Consider the following 19,027-nt stretch of genomic DNA (forward strand, 5'->3'; position numbering starts at 1 on the left):
GTAAGGCTTTAATGGTGGTGGGTTGAGGCCACTCCATCATGCATTGCACCTTCTTCGGGTCAACAACCACTCCTTGCATACAATATAGTCCAAGTATTCCACATGCTTACCCCCAAAGCTACATTTACAACGCTTAATAAATAGCTGACTTTCGCGTTGTATATCGAACACAATTTGTAGCTGTGACAAATGTTCATCCCACCCCTTGCTATTGATTAAGATGTCATAAAAAAATCCAGCACAAATTGGCACAGGTACCTGCAAAAGAGGTAGTTCACAAGAGCTGGAAAGTGGAAAGGTGGCTGGCGCATTTGTTAGCCCAAATTGCATCCCCAAAAACTCATAATGGCCATCATGAGTGCAGAATGCTGTCTTTGGAATGTCATCTTCTTTTACTCGAATTTGATGGTATCCCGAATGAAGATCTAATTTCGTGAAGTAGGAAGCCCCTCTAAGCTCACCCAAGAGTTAATCAATCATTGGTATAGGAACCGGTTCTTAACCGTTACATCATTCAATGAACGGTAATCAATGCACATTCTACATGAGCTGTCTTTCTTGAGAACTAGTAGTACCGGAGAGGAGTAAGGCTGCTGCTTGGTCTTATGATCCTGGCCATTAACATCTCGGACACCTGGCACTTAATCTCTCCCTTTTATAGTGATACCGATATAGCTGCACATTGACAGGCCCACTTCTGAGCAGTAAATTAATTTGATTGTCACGATCTCAAGCTGGTGGCAGGCCTTTGGTTCTTCAAATATATCTGCGTACTGGTTGAGTAGTTGTAACAATTCCAGATTCTTGGGTTCTTTGCTTACTAACTTTGCACAAGATGCCCGATTTCCTTGGCTAAATTGAGGTTGGGGTTTAGTCATCTTGTGTCGCTCCTTCATCTTGTCTAATGTGCAGCATTTGAAGTTGGATGTGGTTGCCTTGCTCATCACATTTATAGGTGGTGGGGCTAGTTTCCTGCTCCTTGCAGCTCAAAACCTTGAATTTTTATGCAGCTGAGTATGTTTTTTATCGAACAACTGCTCTAGAGAGATAGTTTGAAACATTGTCAAGGGCTTTTGGCTTTTGACATCCGAATAAATGTCATCCTTGAGTCTTTTGATGAGGAAACTAACAAGGCGACTTATAATATCAGGTAGTCAGCTAGTTATGTGTTCAAACTCGGATTGATAGTCATGTAGAGAGCTAACCTGATCCGTGGAGCTATCATCAAAGTCCATTGGTCTGAATTGTGATGGCAACGCCTCTGTAAAGGTCCTCCAAAAGATGACATTGTTTTGTTGCTCCAACCAATGATACCACTAGAGGGCTTCTTTTTCCAAGGGGAAGGAAGCTACCTCCACATGTTGATCCATTGGAATCAGATGGAAATTTAGAAACCTCTTGGCTTGGTTTAACCAAGGTACCAGATTGTTGCCGTCAAAGTGTGGAAATTCTAGTCGCAAGGTGCACTACTGAGTCACGGCCCCATCTTCACCATTGTCATCCGTCTGGTCGGTATTTCCACATCTTGCAGTTGGGCTGTATGTAGAGATTTGTGGATTGTGTGCATGTGCGGCATTTTCTTCTCTCATCTCTTGAAGGATGCCTTCATGTTATTCATCCTCTTAATAATTTGCTGCAAAGGATCTGCCTGGTCCATGTTTGTAGCCTTCTTCTTTTGATCGAGTGCATACCATAAACTGCAGAAAAGTGCTTTGATACCAATTGTAACAATCCTGTTACTGTTGGTACCAGAAAGAGGCTGTTGTAGATAGAATCAGGGACTAAAATCTTATTAGTGGAAGAATTCAACCTCTCATTCTTGTTAGAGAGAGAACATCTCCTAGGAGCTTTGAAATTTCATTATTGATCATAAAGATGCTTACATGGTATATTTATTCTCCATAGGACTCCTATCCCTATCTTAGTAACAACCCATAACAATTTACAACAACCCAAGATTTCCCTAATCTCCTTCCCATCCTTTGGTAACCACTATGATCTTACCTTATTCATAGGACACTCAATTCAAAGTCAAAGAAAGCTAACTCTTCAAATTTGAAAGAAAACTAACTCTTCAAATTTAAAGAAAAACTAACTCTTCCTATCCACATGTGCGGTTGTAACATATGGTCCATTGGAAGGATAACTTCCAACCTATTAAGTGAATGTAATATCCAACCCTTCCTATAGGTTGGTTTGGCAAGGAGGATCACCCATGGAAAAAGTCAGCCCTATCTACTCATCAGGTGGCCACACGATAGAAAACAATGTCTAGCCATTGATAAATAGCAAAAATACAAGTGTGGTCCACTCAATGAGCAGATATGGTTGATTGCTTCACAAGGTGATCCTTATGATAGGGCCAACCTATCATGTAGGTTAGATGTCGCACACACGTGAAAGGTTGGAAGTTCTCCACTAGGTGGACCGTAACTTATATATTCCAATTGGTTGGACTTGGGACCTCTCCCTCTCTCTCTTTATGTATACATGTATGTGTGTATGTGTAATTCTATATATAAGCCATCATCTTAACACATGTTCTTGAGTAGAAGATCCTTCTACATCTTGGAATTGCGAAACTGCTAAAACAAAGTTGTCTTTGATCTTTCTTCGGATGATGTTGTATAACGATGGCCATGGACCCTAGTTTGTAACATTTCGCCATTTCATTAACACAACTCCTAACATCATACTCAAATTTGACGACCTTTGTTTCATTAGGGCCCGGTGCAAGGGGATAGGACATTGTGTGGTTAGGACGAACTTGTAAAACTTAGCCGTGAGTAGTGAATGAAATATCGATAATATTGGTTGATATTATCGGTATCGCACGTGCACGATACGAAACCCACCTAAGTTCATGGGTTTTGGGATATTGACGTTATTATTATGATATATCGCAATGTATCACCGATATCAACGATACATTTTGATTTATTGTCGATATAATGCTATGTATCAACGATACTAGTGATAGGAGGCCCCAAAAACTGGAAAAAATTGGTGATTCCTCTCTATCATTCTCCCCCACTCTCTCTCTCTCTCTCTCTCTCTCTCTCTCTCTCTCTCTCTCTCTACACCAGTCTTTTCGAAATAAAAAAGGCTGGAAAACATTATTACTCCAGTGTGTCACCCATGTTAGGCGAGCAAAGTGGTTAGCAATTCAGGTTGGTCCCATCGTGGTGTTTATTTGAAATCCACTCCATCCATCAGGTGCGTCACCCCATGTTTGGCCTAGGGCCCAAAACTCAGCCCCATCTATGATTCAAGTGGACCATATGATTTGAAACAATGTACAAGGCAGTGCTCACCCTCCAAACTATTTCCCTTGGTGTGGCCCATGTTAATCATGGATGGGCTTGATTTTTGGGCCACATTTCTACATTTTGTTGTGGCATCTAATGGTTGGAGTGGATTTCATATAATCATCATGGCGGGCCCTGTAAAAATCAAGGGTGGATGTTTCTTTACCAATTGTTTCCTTTGGTGTGGCCCACATGAATCACAAGTTAGCCCGATTTTTTGGCCCTAGGCCTAAAGTGAGATTATGCATTTAATGATTGGAGTGGATTTCATATACCGCATCACGATGGGCCTTGTAAGAAAATGAAGGGTGGGCATCCTTCATTTCAACTAATATATTTAAAAAAAATCTTACCAGACCCCTTGACATTTTATGGGGCCCACGTTGATATGTATGTGAGATTTACCCTAACCATTATATGCGTAATCCCATGTTAGGTCTAGGGCCAAAGAATCAGGCTGACTTGTGATTCAGGTGGGCCACACCAATGGAAACAATTGGTAGAGAGATATCCATCCTTGATTTGTATAGGGCTGACCGTGATGATTATATGAAATCCACTCCACCCATTAGATGCCATAACAAAATGTAGGCTTGGGGCCCAAAAATCAGTCCCATCCATGATTCAAGTAGGCCACACCAAAGGAAATACTTTGGAGGGTGAGCATTGCCCTTTACTCTGTTTTCAATTGTGTGCTCCACCTGAATCATGGATGGGGTTGATTCTTTTAGTCCCGGGCCTTACATGAGGTGATGCACTTGATGGTCGGGGCGGACTTCACATAAACATTGCGGTGGGGCGTACCTAAGCCATCGGGATCCCTATTCTCTATTTAGATGCATGCAAAAATTGTATGTGTATGATATGCAAGTACAACATTCATGCTCATTCACTCTGAAATTGTACACGTGTCATATATGCAATTTCCCCGATATTATCAATAATATCCCCTAAAATTATTTGTATTATCTGTAGCTCGACAATATCGATAACACCGGTATTATAAAAAATTTCAGGTATCGGTGATATATCGCTAAGAATCGCCAATGTTTTCAATTGTGTAAATTCCAAGTGTTGCTTGTATCACCAATGTATTAGAGATATTTCGATAATATCACCATTGTATTGATTGCACCAAAAATCTGTTTATTAGAAAAAATTCAATCACAATTTTTTATGGGTGCATGGTTGTATGATGAAATGCATCATGCGTGTTTGTATGTGTGTATATGTATGCATGCATTGATGAATGTATGTATGTATGTATGCATTCATGGATGGATGGATGGATGTGTGTGTGTGTGTGTGTGTGTGTGTGTGTGTGTGTGTGTGTGTATGGATGGTTGGATGGATGGATGTATGGATCATGCATGTGCATTTGTATGTATGTATGTGCATGCATGGATGGATGGATAAACCATTTCCCCTGTGTTTTCCCAATGTTTTCCTAAGTCAGCGTTACACGCTTTTAGGATCCCATTAAAGAGGAACTTCTTATGTATACATCTTTTTTGTAATTATTTGGTTTCTAAATATGCAAATATGTTTCTTTTAGCATCTCTTGAAGTTTCATTGAGAAATTCCACCATTTTCTCCATGTTTCCCCAATGTTTCCCTCAATCAACGCTACATATCTGGGTATTGGTGATATTAATACAAGTTTCCGTACCCCCAACCAACGATATATGTAATGATACTGATACTACAAACACTTCACATATGAACTCAAATTAAACCAATTAAGTTGTGGAACCACTGTTGCTAAGTCATAGTCCTAAAATGAAAATTTTGAACGATCCCGACCTTTGATTCGTGGACACTTATTTATTGAAACATGACCATTGGATATTTTTCATTCTTAACTGTCCAAGAAATGTCCACCAATCTTATCGTCAGATGAGGAAATAAACCTAATTTTTAAGTCATGATACACAATATGGATAATTTAATTTCAATTGCTTGTATGCAATGTGTGCAATTTTTAAAAATAATTAATTGATTGTGTTCATACATTCCTTCTATGATTTATAAACTTTATTAGTTGATTTTGAATATCGTTGCACCACCTTATCAAACAATGCATAGTTTAGGACCTTATACGAAGGAAACTTATTATGAGAACTTATTTTTTTGTGATCTTTTGATTTCTGTGTAATGATGTCTTTTTTAACATCCCCTGAAGTTTCATTGAAAAATTCGACCAATTTCCCAGTGTTTTCTAAAAACAGCAAAACATTACACTATACATCTGATATTTCGCATGCAATAACCAATATGTATCCCAAGGGTGCAATACATCCATTGATCCCGATACTAAAAACCTTTGCCGTGAGTACTAGATCTAATTTTCTACTCCAATCTACGAAGCTAATGCCATCAAGTTTTCTTATTGAGAATGTCAGCTAGCAGTTGACAATCATTCTCTTTGAATATTGTGGAGACCAAATTATAGTGAATCATAAGCACTACCTGGTTACATACATCGAGACTAAAAGGTCAATCATTCCATATGAACTTTCGTAGCCTCCATTGCATCCTACTAAGGGGCAGAATATATGGCAGTTTTAAGCGCACAAACCATATTAGTTATCCTTTTTTGTGGGTGATTGCATTTTAATTCTTACGGTTAGACCAGTGTTTTAAATAGCATGTAGCGTATAGCGTGGCGTTTGGTCCTCCATAGCATGTAGCGTAAGCTACATAGCGTGTAGTGTAAGCTACACAATTCGTAATATTTTTAATTAAAATAATAGAAAGTATGATAAAATTTACAAAATGCATAATTTTTATGAGTTCTTGGCTACGAATCTGGATCATCAACCACTTGTTTCCATGCAAAATCTCTCTCTTTCCTCTCTCTCTCTCTCTCTCTCTCTCTTTCTCTTTGCCTTTAGACATTTCTAAGTATGACTTCTTTATTTATTTATTGAAACATCACAAATTCATGGTATAAACCACAATTTGGATGGTCCAGATTGATCTAAGTGCTCTATCTACGATATGGACCACAATTTGAATGGTCTGGATTAATTTAATGTAGTGCCATATGTCATAGGTATAAGTCATCACCATTTTAAAATAGGTGTTAAACTAACATAGAAAAAACACTTTAAAAAAGAGATTTTAGGTAGCTTATGCTATCCATGCTATACACTATTCTATGCTACATGTAGTGTATGCTACATGCATTGTAGCTTACGCTACATACCCTGTAGCTTACGCTACCAGGGAATTACGCTACTTGCATATGCTACATAGCATTTTCGCTACACTACACTACGTAGCGTACGCTACACGCTATGCTACAGTGCTACTAAAAACACTGGGTCAGACAAAGCACTTATTTTAGGAGTTATATTTGATGACAATGATCAATCCATCATGTGGAACCCAATTATCCATTGATTTTTATCAATACATTGCTTTTGATCCAACGCCCAGTGATCATGGGGTAAAACATCAACCAAGCAATGAATCATTGTTTCAAGCAGGCCCCATATGTGATCCATGATGAGGGTCATGCAATCACATGCTATACCCATGCAAGATAGAATGTTCTGGGACCATAGCTCATATAAAAACAAATAAATGGATCAATTGCAAGTAATAACATTCAACAATCAACTCAATAATGAAGAATGGTTTCCATGGATAAGATCCTCCAACTTATATGACCATCCATGGGTGATGAGCCATGTCAGATTTGGTTTGGATATGAATCAAAGGCCTAATGCAGCCATCCAAACTCACTGAAGATGGTGGTTAGACATCATGTGACCCAATTAGGAATTTTACAACCAACATATGCAACACTTCAGAATGATCACAAAATCCTTGAACTACCCGTCAAATGATATCATGCCACTACAAACTTTTGTATAGTTATAGTCCATCCATCCATGGATTTAACCAACACAAAAAAGCAGTTTGCGAAAACTCATCACCAATTAAAGTTTATGATAGGTTAAAGTTGGTTTGTAATCTGTCCAGTGATGCAGGATTGATGCATGAACTAAGTAACATACGAGATCAAATAACCGAATTAAGATATTTAACAAAAAACACAAACATCGCTATAATCATCATATATATCATGAAGATCAAAAGAAAACCATGCATAATCCTAGCCTAAGCTACCAACATCGTAACTAAAGATCATTAAATAAAAAGAAACTAGGATCTAATGGATGTAGGGACATCCAATTAGGATAGGATATAGTCTATTTCAAAATAGGAAACCTAATACAACTTAGGGTGAAAATTAGAATTCGAGTAATTTGGGAAAGTAGGAAAATTAGGAATTTTAGGTTTACGGTTAGGATTTCGTGGATGGAAGAGAGGGGTTTTGATATAATGATGGTGGGAAACTAAATTGGGTAGGTGAGATTGACACGTGTGGTTGTATCATCACACGTGTGGCGTGGGAGGATGGGTTTAGGTCGGTTAGAATTTGGATTGTGGATGGGTATGAGAAGGTTGGGTTTGGGAGAAGACGAAGATCTGTGATAGGGAGAATGAAGAACCTGAAGAAAATACCTGGATGGGGAAGAAAAGAGAAGATGGTGTGGGGATAGATGGAGACTTTGGACCTCCGTTGATGAAGATTAGCCTAGCCTCGCACCAATCTTCCTTCCAAATTGCATGGAAGTATCTTTAAATTGCATGAAGATGGGAGAAGAAAGCAAGAGCTTCTCTCTCTCTCTCTCTCTCTCTCTCTCTCTCTCTTATCACGAAAATCCAATGGGAGAGAGGTCACACACCCCCCCTCTTTTTATAGATCCAAGAAGTTTCAAAAATTACAAAAATCCCTATCTTGTGAATTTTAACGAAATTAGTCCTAGTCTAAATAAAATCAACTAAAACACTCATAATGTGTCCAAATATAAAATAATCAAAAACTAAATCCTAAATTATGATAATGTCTAAAACTAATGTGGATGATCAACGATCAGTGGCCTGATCATGTGATCCATGCGATCCAACGGCCCGATCGTCGCGTCCCTTCGATCCAACGGTCTGGATCACTCCATAAAGCGGCCCATGTGCATCTTCCCAGTGTGGGGTCTTACAGATGCTCGTACATGCACATGGGGTCTTCAACACGATCACGAGTACTTGCCTAGCCACAGGGAAATCAGCGCGGCCCGCTTCCTCCTTTGATATGTACGTAAGGGTGTACGTGACGTGATGTCCTCATCATCCAGTAGTGGCAGTTGTGAAGTTTTTTTTGACAAAATTAGCAACATCAAGATCCATGAATCTATTAATCTTTTACAATCCAAATCTGAGCCATAGGTGTTCATGTATTTTGGAAGCACGATGGATGTAAAAAAGATCCAAATGGATTAGTGAAAATAGATGATACCCACTGCTTTTGGAAAATTCTATCTCAAAAATATGAAATTTAAAACATTATAGAATCCAAACTGTAACTGTGCTTCTTTTGAAACTTTCTAGATCTTAAGGTCTATGTTCTTAGTAGGATTCTAACAATGAGCTTCATTTAAGACTGGAAATCTTGTCAAATCACCACTCCAACCAGAAATAGAAATTTTGGCCGTAATTGCAATTTCCACACTCCACACAATTCCAGACTCTTGTGATATTTTCCAAGGAGAATTCTGTCATGTTGTGAACTTTTGGGGGGTATGATCCAGGCCCTACACATGTTATCCACAGGACCTACATAGCTTAGACCATCATCTCCATCTCCTACATCCCAACTTTTGGGGTTTTAAAAATGCCCATTCATAGCAAGTGCTGAGATTGATCAGCCCCAAGGCTGTTATTGTGCATCGGTCTAGGCCCTGTGATTGTTTTGAAGCTTTGATCGAGGGCTACAAAGTGATGAAATCTGTACTAGAAAAACTCCAAGACTTGGAAGTTATAGCTGGTTGACTTTAGCTTGAAAATAGAAAACCTTGAGATCTATTTTCATCGAAACCACGGAGGCCATTGTTTCATTTCTTCTCCAATCATGAACATATGATTTCGAGGTGAGTTTTAATCACATTAGAATGATCAACGAGTCACCATGCTAATTAACTTTAGATGATTACAACAGAGAGGAAAAATAGTCTCCTTCCCTTCATGCATTCATGCTAAAGAACCTATCTTCTTGCTATGTTTTCAATGTTATCACCCTGAAAAAGTCTTGAAAGAATGCTTGAAAACCATTCTAGACAGCCCCCATGTGACGAGGTTGAAATACCCCATGTTTGCTTCAGGCATGACATTGGGATCCACGGTGATCCACAAACCATCCCTGCAACACTTGTGATGAATGAGAAGAATTATAATCGATCAACAAGAATCAGCACAAGCTAGGATTTTTGTAACCATCCTACACATCCACTAAGCCTTGGAACCTCACTCTAATACCAATTCAGTTGCCAGGAAAAAGTGAATTTAGTTGGCTATCAAGTGGAACTCAAAATCATGTGATGATAAGGTAAGCAAAAATCAAAGCAAACAAATAGCAATGAAGGCGGGATCTCATCAAACCTCTTGGAGAAGAAGAGCCACCAAACCCTAAAGTAGGTGGCCCCCTTAAGCTCCCACCCCAACTTAACCAGAGCGCTTAACTCTTTAAAGGATGTTGGGCTCCCTCTCTTCACCCCAAATCCTAATTTTTTTAGTAGAGGGAGACATAATTAGTTTATGGGCGTAGGACTTTATGGGCATTTTTCATAGAGCTCCATGAGGTTAATACCCTATTACCTTAACTTAGTTACAAAGGATGCCATCATTATCCTATATTTATGAAAGAGGTCTTCATGCACATGACCTCACACCCATTTGTCTACACCGTATGTTTATCCTCCACTTGATCATCACCGCTCCATTAGATGGTCCCATGTCTCAAAGTGTACCCCACCATATAGAAATTGAAAATCTACCGTTGGGTTTGTTATTGACCATGACCTAAAACAGAATCTTTTAAGAAAAAAAGACTGCTTTTCTTTCAAAATTGCTTTGGAAAACATCCTTTGGGCACAAAAGAAGGCATGCTAACATGACTCACTAGCTGATTGGATACGGTGTCCTTCCATGGTGAAAGCAATCCTCACCAGGGTGCTAGTTTGTTTAGATCCCAGTTAGGGCATGCACAGTTTCACTTTTGGATGACCGAATTGCAGTCGGGCATCTCCCCTCCTTGGAGCTTACTTGGCATGCATCAAAGTGATCTGAAGAGAGAACTTCCATCTCCATACCCTTCCCTATGGTCTGGGGATTGGCAACATATGTAGTTGTTGCTCTCTAAGTTGCACCAAAGAGCAAACCTCCGTATTGGTCATGTCCAATGTGCCAGCTAATCGTGTTGTGCACGCCCATGTACTAATGTAAGCACCCATCTCCAACTAGTTGTGACTGAATCAATCATTGCTGAGGGTGGCAATGGGCTGGGTGGCTTGCCTGAACGGATGAGCCTGACCTGATTTTGGCCTGGGCTTGGACCTTGGCTTGTGGGCCGGGCTTGGGCCTTGCATGCATGGCCCGATCGATTCTTGGGTCGGGTTTGGGCTCAAGTCATTTTAGCCCAACCCGACTTTATATGCACATGTTATATCCTACAACATGTCGTTCCAATCCTTGGTTAGGCAACCCATCCATCTTGAATGTAGACTGTTGGTTTCATTCCTCTAAAATACTTATTTGTTTGTGCATGTGTGGCATGCTTGATCAACAGATAGATCAAGTGCATTCAAGTGGGAAATAGGGAATTTACCAATTTTCAGGCTGGGGCCCAACCATTTTTTATTTTTTATTTTCGCTCGGGCTTGGGCATGTTGTGCTAGGCCCATGTTTGGCTCTGGCCTCGGGTCTTAGTTGTGGGCTGGACCTGAGCCTAACATAGCCAGGTCCAAAACCAGCCCATTGCCACCGCTAGTGCTAACTGCTAAGCAGTCATTCAGTGCCATGACAACCTCGCTCGAAGTGTCCAAGCACATCACTGATCACTAACTCCTTTCTGATATCAAGGAACTGCAAGACCATGTCTCCCATTGTCATTGATCATATTAGGGCGCTTAGATTTCTACAATGCAACCAGGGGACTCGTTGAATTTATCTACCTATATGATGATCACATCACCCACCCATCAGATGTGGCTTCATTGGAATGAGAGCAATTAGACTTCACTTTGATGGATTATTTGACAGTGTGGAGCAATTTGATCCTGCTACCTTTTCTGCCTTGGTCGTCCTTCTTGTTGATTGTAATTGGCTTTTTTGCCATTTTAGTTAGCAATAAAATCTTGCTTGCCTTCCAGGGAATAAAAAACATAGTGCTGTATGAGTGTCCATGGACAACCTGATTGGCTTTCAAGGGCATACAAGCCAACAAATATTAAACTCGCTGTTCTGTTATAACATTGCAAAAATTCGAAAAGCTTGCTGCTTTGTTTTCCAGTGATAAATTTATTTCCAAAGAGTTACGGTTAGCCAAATATTACAAATTCTATGCCAAACAATGTGTGCTTTTGGCCTAATTTATGATGTAGAGCTTCCTGAATGCTTTATCGTCCACTTAGTCAATTTGAACCTACTCATGACTGTAATTTTCTATTTCCAAAAAGATTTAGTGGCATTACTAACATGCTTGTAATGTATGGCAGTTTGTTGTCATTTCTTCATTTTCTTATTGGGTTACCATTTATGGTCTTATGTAGGCACAAGAAGCAAAAAGAGGAGGATATGGCTATATGCATATGCCAGTATGATGCTAATCATCCTGATAGTGCATGTGGAGACAGGTGTTTGAATGTACTAACTAGCACAGAATGTACACCTGGCTATTGTCCTTGTGACACTCATTGCAAGAATCAGGTTAAATGGAAAAGGTCATTCTTTTATCATTTCATGTTTGAAGGAATTCCACATGGTTTACACTATTACGGCCATGTTTGGATTGGAGGAATCCATGGTGTGGGAAAGTAAATTTCAATGTTCATGTAATGATTATTTCTTCAATTTTTTTTTTTAAAATTTTTTTAATTTCTATTATTTATTTATTTGTTTATTATTATTATTATTATTGCCTTTTCTTTGAGAAAATTATTTGTTCAAGTTGCTGTGCTCCTGGATTCCTTTAAACAGGGTGTTTTTTGGACTGCAAAATGCTATGGTGGAAAACATCAATAATGGTCACAGTTCCTATTGCAAGGATTCCTTTTCGAGATGCATGAATCTCTGGGGGTTTTCCTATCAGACATTGATTCCAAGGTTTTAAACGTGTATCCAAACGTGATCTGCTGTCAAATCATGGGAGTTAAAGTTTCTCTTCCCTCCTTTTCTGATGGATTCCTCCAATCCGAACATGCCCTTAAAGAAATTAAATATAGTGAATACAATTCCCCTTGTAAGAACATGTGAAACCTACTGTACAAAATAATCTTGTGACTGTGGTTTGTTGGCTACATTTAGTTATGGGCCAACAGCCCTTTCTTCTACCGCATTCATTTCTCTGTTGGATATCATGTTTGCCACCCTCTTCTTCGATGCTTGGTTGGGGAAATCTTGGGATCAACTTCGGCAACTCCATTTGGTTGTTAAGGGGTAATTGTGTTTGGATGACATAATATACTATAGTTTCATAATTGGAAATATACCGTAGTGACATGTTTAAATAATTAATTTCTCAAGATCTCTAGAACGTGTTAAATTTTATACGATCTTTCTGGTTGTGACCTTAGACTTGTATAAGATGAGGACATTAGTGCCTATATCGATCATTGTTCAAATAGTGGCCTGTCATCACAGCAATCAACTGTCCCAATCGATCCAACGGATGGGATTGGGGTGCAGCCCATCTTTCTACAGAAAATCACTCAGACTGGACATATGAAATGTATGGATCAAAGGCCTGCAACAGGAGGAGTGTAGCAGGTCCAGTCTACCAGGCCTAGAGTTACAGCCATGAAGTAGAGGTTTGCGCACGGACTATGTCTTTCTACGTCGGGTGGTCTGCATGCTGGACATGAGGAGACTTCTGCACTTCGTGTAGGTATGCTGGAAGCGGAGCAAGTTTCTCCGTGTCTGAGTCCTATGCATTGTGCATGACTGTAAGCTAAAAATTATCAATAAAAGTTGGAAGGTAAAACTATCACTTAAAACCAGTGTTTTAAATATCGGTGATATTAGCCGATATATCCCATGATATATGTTGTATCCCCTCTGTGCGATACGAAGGGCATAGGTAGTGCTGATATATCTCACCTATTCGATGCAGTGAGCATTTTTGATTTCGATCCATTTTTTTAGCTGTAAACAAGGTATTCCATAACAGTAATGGTGGTCGTAACGGCCACCGCCATTACCTATACGATTAGAGGTGGGCATCGAGTCGAGTCGGACCGAGTTAGGTCCGACTTGACTCAATCCGGTTTTGAAAAAGGCCTGACTCGAACTCGATCCAACTTAGTACCAAGTCCAACATGCCTGACTCGATCCGAGTTCGGGTTTGGGTTGGACTGATCCGAACTGAGTCCGACTCGGTCAGAAATACCAAGTCGGATTGAGTTGGCACCGAGTCGGATTAGGTCACTTGGCCGGGTTACTGTGGCAAGGCCGTAAGGTCTTGGGCTCAAACACGTGACCCGAGGGATAAGCCCAAGCTTAAAAATCTAGCCTTGGGGATTGAGTTGGCACCGAGTTGGATCAGGTCGGTGGGCTGGTGTAACACCCTGAAAATCGGGGGTCGAGCATAGGCCCAACTCCCGAGTTCTAACACATCACTTATGCAACATAGATAATGATGATTAAATGTTGTCTGTATTAGTGCATTAAACATGAATGGGATTATACCAAGACAACATATCATACTCTAGAGACAAGTGAGTTTTGCAAGCGGAAGACTGTAATACATGTATAAGATATATGAACTGTAGTAGGTCTCCGAAGTGTGATCATGTTACCGGGTTAAATATATACATCTATACTCCCAAAATGTACAAAATGAATATACATGTGTTGATGCAGGACATGGAAAATTAAATATGATATGCAAGATTTCAGGCTTAGATCCTACCAATTCAAAAACAATCATACAAATTCCACGTCCCACATGAAAATCCAAACATATAATTAAAAAGGGGAATCTATGCGGGTCCAAGCCGACACAGGCTAGGACTGGACCAATAAAAATTATAAACCAAACGATGTCAAAGGGAAATAAAATCAACTACTCATGCATAAAAATCAGTCCCTAATCCAGGGGATTCCCTAATTTCAATTCAAGGAATCCTAAGGTGATAAAAAGGGGCAAATCAATTAGGGATCATGTAATGTAGGGTTAGGATTCATGAAAAACAGCTATGAGAGGATAAAAACCTGAGCCAAAAGATGATCCCGCGTGTGGACAGCAACAATGGCCCAGACGGATGTGCGTGTGATCCCGGCCGCACGTGTGTGGGGCCCACTATTCAGAAAAAGGCCACCTTGGCCCTGGTCGGCCAGGGATGGACTCCAAAATCCCCAAATCTCAGCTCAATCCGATGTATGGTTTGTGCGTGGTGCTTCACCGAAGTTTCAGCTCGCCTATGGGCCGAAATTTGGAAACCTGCTGTAATGAAGAAATCTGATGCAACAAAAGGACAAATTCGAAGTACGGATGGTAGGGGAAGATGGAAAAAAAGATGATGGAAGATGGGGGTGAATTGGGATCGATGTGGCTTCGCACCACGGTAGTTAGCCCTTCGAAAAGGGAGGGCTTCGCACCCACTTTTGAATTCTTCCATAACTCACGAAGAGAGTAGAAAAATAAAGCAGGAATTTTTTTATTAACTTCAATGAATCAAAAGAACTACAAGGGGTGCCTATTTATAGGAAAAATCCTATACCCCAAAACTCCCACCATGTGAGCAACCTATTACTTGGCAATGAAGTAAACTAAAATAAAACCAAACAGAGAAATCTAAAGCGTTCACAATGTTCTAAATAATAAAAATAAGCAAAACCTAAAATATGAAATCAATCCAACGAGTGAGCCACAATCATGAGATCCCATGATGGGCTTTTCTTGACTAGCGGGCCCACTTTTCTGAACCAAAACTTGTCTTTTAGCTAGGAGGCCCTCCCTGGACGTCGTCATCGAGCTAGATCGATGGTAGGGTCCTCCTTCTGCGTACGTACGTGCATAGGGGTGGTGGTGTGCGGGCGTGCGTATGCATGATATCCTCATCAACTCTCCCCGGCTGCGAAGATTTCGCCACTGGCGAAATAAAACTCCTGAACCGCTCTAGGATGTCGGGATCAAGTCTCTGAAGCTCCTCAGTGAGCCACGCGCTGTCCGAAGCTGGGCGTGACTTCCATTTAACTAGGTATTTCTGAAACCCGCCATCCGATGTGGAAATTATCTCATGGTCCAGGATATCCTCTATTTCCTCTCTGGGTGTGTGAAGGCTAGGTATGGGAGGCAGAGGCTGGGATGAAAGGTCGGGAAGAGGCCATGCATCAAAGGATAAGGTTGGGACATCAGGATGGGTGGGCAAAGGGCCGGACAAAGTATCAATGGATCCCTGAAAAGCAACTAGATCCTCCAGATTGAATGTGGAACTAATTCCCATGGAAGGTGGAAGATCTACCTTATACGCATTGAGACCGTTTCGCTTTATAATTTTGAAGGGCCCAGCGCTACGCACGTGTAACTTATGAACGGCCCCTGGAGGGTACCGCTCGGGCCTGATACGGACCATCACAAAGTCCCCAATATTGAACTCTTTAAAACGTCTATGTAGGTCTGCAGAAAATTTGTAATGCTCATTACTAGTAGTGATCTTTCGCCTGATTTCTTGATGCAATGAATGTATGTAATGCGCAAAAGACTCTGCAGACTCTGATGGCCTATGGGACAATGACATGGGGATAAGATCAATAGGTTTCCTAGGCTTATAACCAGTAACGACTTCAAAAGGAGTTAGACCTGTGGACCTATTGACAGAACTATTGTATGCAAACTCGGCTATGGGTAGTACGGCGTCCCATGTCCTGGTATGCTTCCCCACTAAACATCGAAGTAAACTCCCTAGGCTCCTATTAACCACTTCATTCTGGCCATCGGTCTGAGGGTGGTAGGCAGAAGAAAACTGGAGCCTAGTATTCATCATGTGCCATAGTGTCTTCCAAAAGTAACTCATGAATCTCACGTCACGGTCAGACACTATGGTTTTTGGTAACCCATGCAGTTTGACAACCTCACTAAAGAATAGCTTGGCAACATGAGAGGCGTCGGAGGTCTTAGAACAAGGAATGAAGTGGGTCATTTTAGAAAAACGGTCCACGACAACGAATATGGAGTCATGCTTTTGAATAATCTTGGGAAGTCCAAGCATGAAGTCCATATTGATGTCCTGCCAAGGGATGAATGGGACTGGCAAAGGTGTATATAATCATGTATTCTGTTTCCTCTGCTTTGCCAAATGACAAGTACGGCATTGCCCTATAATTTTGGTCACATCCCGCTTGAGGCTTAGCCAATGAAATCTATCCTCCATTAGGGCAATGGTCTTGTCACGACCAAAATGACCTGCAACGCCCCCTGAATGTAACTCCCAGACAAGAAAATCGCGAAGGGAGGTGCGTGGTATGCACAAGCGGTCACTCGTAAACAAATATCTGTCCAAAATCAAATACTCACTATTAGCTCCTGACGGACTCTTTAATAAAGACATATACACAACTCCAAAATTTGGACACTCAGAATACTCTTGTTTGATGCGCTCAAGGCCCATAACTTCAACGTTCATGGAGTTGAGTAATGCGACTTGACGACTCAACGCGTTGGCAGGCTTATTCTCTACACCGGCCTTGTGCTTAAGCACAAAAGTGTACTCTTGAAGGAATTGAACCCACTTAGCGTGCCTGGGGCTTAATTTCTTTTGAGAGTTCAAGTATCTCAAGGCCTCGTGATGTGAGAACAAGACGAATTCTTGCGGTAACAGGTAATGTCGCCAATGGCGTAGTGATTGCACTACCGCGTAGAATTCCTTATCATAGGTGGAATATCTTTGCTTCGCCTCATTCAGTTTCTCACTAAAAAAGGCGACAGGGTACCCTTCCTGGCTAAGTACTCCTCTGCCGATTCCTGACGCGTCACATGCGACTTCAAAAGCTTTTGAAAAATCTGTAAGTCGCGTGACTGAAGCTTCGGTCATCTTGACATTTATCTCCTTCAAGGCCTTCGAGGCGGCCTTTGTCCATTGAAACTCTCCCTTTTTTATGCAGTCCGTGATGGGAGCCACAATGGAACTGAAGCCTCGAATGAACCGCTTATAAAAAGTGGCTAAGCCATGAAAGCTGCGCACCTCATGAATATTGCGGGGTTCAGGCCAATTAATGATGGCCTTGACCTTCTCGGGATCCGCCGATACACCCTCAACTGACACAATAAAATCTAAGAAGATTACACTGCTAGACAAGAACGCGCACTTCTTTAGGTTGACGTACAACTTCTCGGCCCTAAGGATCCCATAAACCTGCCTCAAATGGTTGAGGTGTTGCTCCTTAGTCATGCTATAAATCAAGATATCATCAAAGCATATGACCAGGAATTTCCCCATGAAGGGTCTCAACACTTGGGTCATCACACGCAGGAAAGTGCTTAGGGCATTTGTTAACCCAAAAGGCATAACTAGCCACTCATATAGCCCATCCTTCGCCTTGAAGGCCATCTTCCACTCATCACCAGGGCGTATACGGATTTGGTGATACCCACTTTTGAGGTCGATTTTTGAGAAGATAGTAGCATTAGCCATCATATCTAGCATGTCATCAAGACGCGGTATGGGAAGTCGATACTTGATTGTGATTTTGTTGATAGCCCTACTATTAACACACATCCTCCATGTGCTATCCTTCTTAGGTGTAAGAAAGGCGGGCATGGCACACGGACTCATGCTCTCTCGAATGAAACCCTTCTCTAAGAGTTCATCAATCTGCCTCTTCAACTTAGCGTGCTCCTTCGGGTTCATTTTGTAATGTGGGAGGTTTGGTAGAGTTGCCCCAAGGATTAAATCAATGGCATGCTGTATATCCCTCATAAGGGGAAGCTCATTCGGTAAATCATCAGGAAAAACATCACGAAACTCATGTACCACCTGAATGGCCTCAGTGGGTAACTCTACGCTAGTCTCTGGTACACTCTCCCTAGCCACAAGGGCGTATATCATCGAGTTCGCTTCCATCTCTCGCTCAAAATCTTTGGCATTCAACATATGGAGCGGTTTGGACTTGGACTTCGACTCCTTCACTTTTGGGCCGCTCACACCACTCAGTGTGGTGAACTCTTTTCCAGTTGTATTCTTGGGTGGCAGAGGATTTAGCTTAACCTTCTTGCCCTCAAACCAGAATGTACACACATTTGAACGACAAAATATGGTAACATCCCTGTCATAGAGCCACGGCTACCCGTAATGACATGACCCACATCCATAAGAACAACATCACACCAAATTGTGTCTTTATAAGATCCGAACTGACTAGGGACAAGACAGCGGTGCGAGACTGGAATGGATGTTTCATCAACCCAGGAGACCCTATAGGGCTGAGGATGGGCTTCCAGCTTTAAGCCCAAACGACTCACAGTGCTAGTCGATGCCACGTTGGCACAAATACCACTATCCACGATCATCTTACAGCTCTTTTCCCCACATTTTGCATAAGTGTAGAAGATCGTGTTGCAACGCTAGTCATCAGTGTTCTTGGCTTGAGCCAGGGCGCAA

The 19,027-nt window shown here is 41.1% G+C and overlaps 1 protein-coding gene across 9 annotated transcripts in view; it reads left to right on the plus strand.

Annotated features, from left to right (window-relative positions):
• The window catches only part of LOC131235008 (histone-lysine N-methyltransferase ASHH1), a 147,221-nt gene that overhangs the window by 34,380 nt on the left and 93,814 nt on the right, over window positions 1-19,027 (plus strand). For 5 of the 9 annotated variants that reach the window (XM_058232064.1, XM_058232067.1, XM_058232069.1 and 2 more), the window contains exon 3: window positions 11,981-12,137. In XM_058232064.1, the coding sequence (XP_058088047.1) occupies window positions 11,981-12,137 (157 nt within the window). Of the gene's footprint in view, window positions 1-11,980; window positions 12,152-19,027 lie in introns of those variants that run through there. The other 4 variants (XM_058232073.1, XM_058232071.1, XM_058232065.1 and 1 more) reach the window with 3 other exon arrangements.

The sequence above is a fragment of the Magnolia sinica genome, chromosome 19 (assembly GCF_029962835.1).
Source record: "Magnolia sinica isolate HGM2019 chromosome 19, MsV1, whole genome shotgun sequence".
NCBI lineage: Eukaryota > Viridiplantae > Streptophyta > Magnoliopsida > Magnoliales > Magnoliaceae > Magnolia > Magnolia sinica.